Source organism: Triticum urartu, chromosome 7A (genome assembly GCF_056163025.1).
Source record: "Triticum urartu cultivar PI428250 chromosome 7A, HENAU_Tu73, whole genome shotgun sequence".
In the NCBI taxonomy this organism is placed as follows: Eukaryota; Viridiplantae; Streptophyta; class Magnoliopsida; order Poales; family Poaceae; genus Triticum; species Triticum urartu.
Window position 1 is genome coordinate 746,479,962 of NC_141879.1, and position 5,035 is coordinate 746,484,996.

Genomic DNA, 5,035 nt, shown 5'->3' on the forward strand with positions numbered 1-5,035 from the left:
CAGTTTATGCTTCCAAAAAAAGACCCCGTGCAAAGAATCCCTCGCACTCCCACGTCCAGACCTAGCAAGCTTATCCCAGACAAAACCCCTCTCTCTGGCCTCCATAGATGATTCATCTGATGGTGACCCTCTGACGATCATGCAGAATTTCATTGGCAGTACATATTTGTGCTCATTCTCACCAACCATCATCTGACATGACGCTGTCTATTGTCACATTCGTCTGGGAGATAATGCAGACGACATCGATGGGTTCCGAGACTGCATCATGGGCGATGAGACGACACCATCCGACTTTATGCATGAGGAGTACTACATGTTTCGCGGGGAAGGTATTCTCAGCTATAAACTATGAGTTCTGGATCTTTTACATTATTATAGTTCGTATTTAATAATGTTTCGAACATCATGTTTCAACAAATTCACGTAGGATCCGATAATGACACCTTGGAGGATGACGAGGAAGCGATCATGTCGTCTGCTATACCTTCCAAGGATGATCCATTAGACCTTGTCTACACAAACATCCCAGACACCAATCACATCCTGAAGCTCGACGCAAACTGCATACACTGCAAGGCCAAAAAGTTTGTGTCTGAGACTGATGGTTTCTGCTGTCGCAGTGGCCAGATCGAACTTCAACAACCCGAGCCAATCCCAGAGCTGATGAGGCTATGGTCAAGCATGGATGCAGACTCTAGACATTTTCGGGAGAACATACGCTTCTTCAACGGGCATTTTGCCTTCACAACCCTTGGCGTCAGCCTTGATGAGAACTACACAAACATGAAGTCTGGGGTGTACACATTCCGGGCACACGGCACCATCTACCACAATGTGCATTCGTTCGGGCCTAGCTCCCGTCCTGAGCATCTGCAGTTGTACTTCTTTGATGATGACCCAACCATCACTCATCGTAAGGCGGCCACCAAGCAACTAGACCAGGATGTCGTGAAGAAGTTAGTAGACATACTCAAAGAAAACCCGTACTCCCAGCAATTTAGGAGTTTGGGTGCACACAAGGACAACCTGGATGATTAGAGGATAGACCTAAACACCGATAAAAGGCTTGACGAAAGAAGATATAACAGACCGTTGTCATCTGAGGTCGCTGCAATTTGGGATGAGGGCAGCGACATAGCTAAAAGGTTTGACCGGAGGATAACACTTTGTGGTAACAACAACGAAAGGCACAGTATACGTGTGACCTCCGGAGCATATGACCCTTTGTCTTATCCCCTATTCTATCCAAGGGGGGAACTAGTTTGGCATCCGAAGCTACCTAAACGTGATGTTCCTTGGGAGGTTGTACTAAATCCTCAACTGGTCCATGATGATGATGAGGATGCAGATATGCCGTCTGCGTCCCATTTTGCTAGAAATATTATTTTATTTGTCAATTATATCCTCATTTTGATGGTACTCAATCATGTGCAGAGGGCAACAGCAGGTTGTGCGTATCTGTCAGAGACTACTACTGTTACATGCTGCAGACACGGCCTGCGATCTTTAATCCCACACTCTGTGGAGCACGCCTGTTGCAGCAATGGGCCATCGACATGTACGTCAAGATTGAAAGTTGTCGGTTAAGGTGGTACAGAAAGAACCAGACGCAGATTCGTGCCGACTTGTATAAAGGGGTTGTTGATGCGATCACATCGGGGGAGACACGAGCAAGCGCTATTGGGGTAAGAATAGTTCTCCCTGGAACATACCCTGGTGGCGACCGCGACATGAAGAAGAGGCATATGGATGCCATGGCAATTGTACATACATACGGGAAGCCTGACATCTTCTTGACCATGACTTGCAATCCAAAATGGGAAGAGATAACGAATGAGTTGCTGCCTGGTCAGACGGCGCAAGACGGACCTGATATTGTGGCTCGCGTGTTCTTTGGAAAACTAGAGGCTATGAAGGACATGTTGTTCAAGAAGCACATCCTGGGTGTTGTTATCGCATATGTATATGTTGTCGAGTTTCAAAAAAGGGGCCTCCCACACACACATTTTCTGTTGATCATGGACTCAACATATAAGCTTATCGTCCCTGAGCAGTATGACCGACTCATTTCCGTAGAGCTCCCAGACAAGCAGAAGTATCCGGAATTGTATGCAATGGTGGTAAAACATATGATGCATGGACCGTGCGGTGCTCTAAACCCGAAGAATCTTTGCATGCAAGAAAACAGATGCAAATGCAGATACCTGCGGTCGTTCAATGAAAACACAGCATAGGGGAAGGACTCGTACCCAGTTTATCGACATAGAGATGATGGAAGGCGTGCTAAGGTCCGAGGGAACATGTTAGATAACAGATGGGTTGTCCCTTATAACCCATACCTTCTGCGGATGTTCAATTGCCACATCAATGTTGAGGTCTGCTCGAGCATAAAGGCCGTAAAATATCTTTACAAGTACATTTACAAGGGCCATGATAAGACTTCTTTCAGCATCGACCAGCCCGACGCCGATGGTAACATTGATGAGATCAAGAGATACGTTTACGCAAGGTGGATCACCCCTCCGGAGGCTATGTGGAGGATAGTTGCCTCTTCATCTCCCGAATATGCACAGGGTCGCATTCAATGCCCAGGCTGACTTGAAAAATGTTGTCGCCTCAGAAAATAATTCAAAATCCATGTTAACGGAGTATTTCAAGGCTAACCAGGAACACCCTCCGGCTAGAAATATATTGTACGAGGATTTCCCCGAAAGCTTCACGTGGCAGAAGAAAAAGAAGTTTTGGAAGCCGCGGGTCGAGCGTTTTCAAATAGGTCGCATCGTGTCTGCGAATCCTGCCGAGGGGGGCCGATACTATCTGCGTGTGTTGCTAAACCATGTTACGGGCAAAACATCCTTTGACGACTTGCTCACCGTGGACGGCGTGCTATGTGGGAGCTTTAGAGAGGCTGCTGAAAGTTTGGGACTCATCGAGGCAGACAACACGCTGGACGACTGTCTTACTGAGGCTGAGCAGTGGGCGATGCCATGTTCTCTTAGGAGGCTCTTCGCAACCATCTTGGTGCACTGCGAGCCAGGCGACGTGCGTGGTTTATGGGATAGGCACCTCGAGCCTATGTCAGATGACTATCGTCGATCACACACATCCCCTGACGAGGTGGAGCAGATGGTGTTGCTAGACATTAGGGGTATGTTGCAGTCCATGGGTAAAGACATTGTTGATTTCGCTCTTCCATGCATAGATGATGCGTTTGACCCAACAGAGGGCGAGGCAAGAGAGGTCGTCGAGGAATCAACCGTTGAGTTCCACATGGATGACACTAAGTTGGCATCTTCCCTGAACTTGGAACAGAGGGCCGCATTCGACAAGATATTAACGGCTGTTGAACGCGGTGATGGTGGTGTATTCTTTGTTGATGGCCCTGGAGGTACAGGTAAGACCTTCCTATACAGGGCGATGCTTGCAAAGGTGAGGAGCGAGGGCAAGATTGGTATCGCTACCGCGACGTCGGGTGTCGCCACTTCTATCATGCCTGGAGGCAGGACTATCCACTCGAGGTTCAAGATTCCATTGAGTTGCGATGATGGAGCCTCGTGCAGCTTCACCAAGCAGAGTGGGACCGCCAAGCTGCTAAGGATGGCCTCATTGATAATATGGGACGAGGCCAGCATGACGAAGCGACAAGCGGTTGAGGCATTGGACAATAGCATGCGCGACATCATGGGAATACGTGACCGACCCTTTGGAGGAAATACTGTTGTTTTTGGCGGGGACTTTAGGCAGGTGCTTCCGGTCGTTAGAAGGGGGTCGCGGGGCCAGATAATTGATGCAACCCTGCGAAGTTCTCATCTGTGGAAGGGTATGCGGCAACTTCGGCTCATCACCAACATGAGGGCTCATAACGACACGTGGTTCGCAGATTACTTGCTAAGGGTCGGCAATGGCACTGAGGATGTAGATAATCAAGGCAACATACTACTCCCTGAAGATATTTGTCTGCCGTCTACAGGCAAGGTTGACGACCTGGAAAAACTTATTGACCACGTGTTTCCGAGTCTAGATGACAACATGTCTGATTCTAATTACATGACATCTCGACCAATCCTTTCCACGACAAATGACAATGTCGACAAGATAAACATCCGCATGATAGAGCGTTTTCATGGAGATGAAGTAATATACCATAGCTTTGACAGTGCGGAGGACGACCCATATGGCTACTACGCTCAGGAGTTTCTGAATGGATTGACTCCTAATGGTCTTCCTCCGCATGCACTCAAGCTAAAGCTGAACTGCCCTGTCATACTTCTAAGGAACATTGATCCAGCTAATGGTCTGTGTAACGGCACTAGGCTTGTTGTAAGAGGTTTTGAGAGGAACACCATTGATGCAGAAATCATGATTGGACAACATGCTGGCAGGAGGGTCTTCCTTCCTCGAATACCACTCTGCCCATCTGAAAACGACATGTTTCCGTTCAAGTTTAAGAGAAAGCAATTTCCAATAAGGCTTAGCTTTGCTATGACCATTAACAAGGATCAAGGGCAAACCATCACGATTGTTGGTGTCTATCTACCCAATCCTGTGTTCTCTCATGGTCAGCTATATGTTGCTTTGTCTCGAGCCATCGCGAAGTGAAACATAAAGATACTCATTCAGAATGAGAAGCCGAAGGAGAAGGCCAACAAGCTAAAGGACAATCCAAAGAAGCGAAAAAGACCGACTGTGTCCTTACTGACCTCGATGAAGAACATCGTCTACAAAGAAGTTCTTACAGGCTGAAGTTTGGTCTTAATAGACTGGCAGGTTTAGTAATGACAGAGCATTTACTCTTGCGATGGTCAAGATGAACCTTAATTCGTCTGTTTACATATATATTTCTATTTTGATATTTTGAAATTCGCAGTTAAAGATATTCTACAAGCGTACTTTTTCATGCTTACTATGTGATTCAGATATAATGATTGGCAGGATAAAGACCTGGAACATGCAATGAATCTTTTGTATTACAGCAATTTAACATATCTGTTGTTATTATTTTGGTATTTTGATAGTATGTTTGAATGTAAGT

At 46.7% G+C, this 5,035-nt stretch overlaps 1 protein-coding gene across 1 annotated transcript; it reads left to right on the forward strand.

Moving 5' to 3' along the window:
• The first annotated feature begins 1,559 nt into the window (after positions 1 to 1,559).
• LOC147962713 (uncharacterized) lies at positions 1,560 to 4,602 on the forward strand. Its single transcript, XM_087534280.1, has 3 exons — positions 1,560 to 1,964; positions 2,238 to 2,475; positions 2,624 to 4,602. Exons 1-3 carry the CDS (start codon positions 1,560 to 1,562, stop codon positions 4,600 to 4,602), a joined length of 2,622 nt encoding a protein of 873 aa, XP_087390406.1.
• Positions 4,603 to 5,035: the final 433 nt, after the last annotated feature.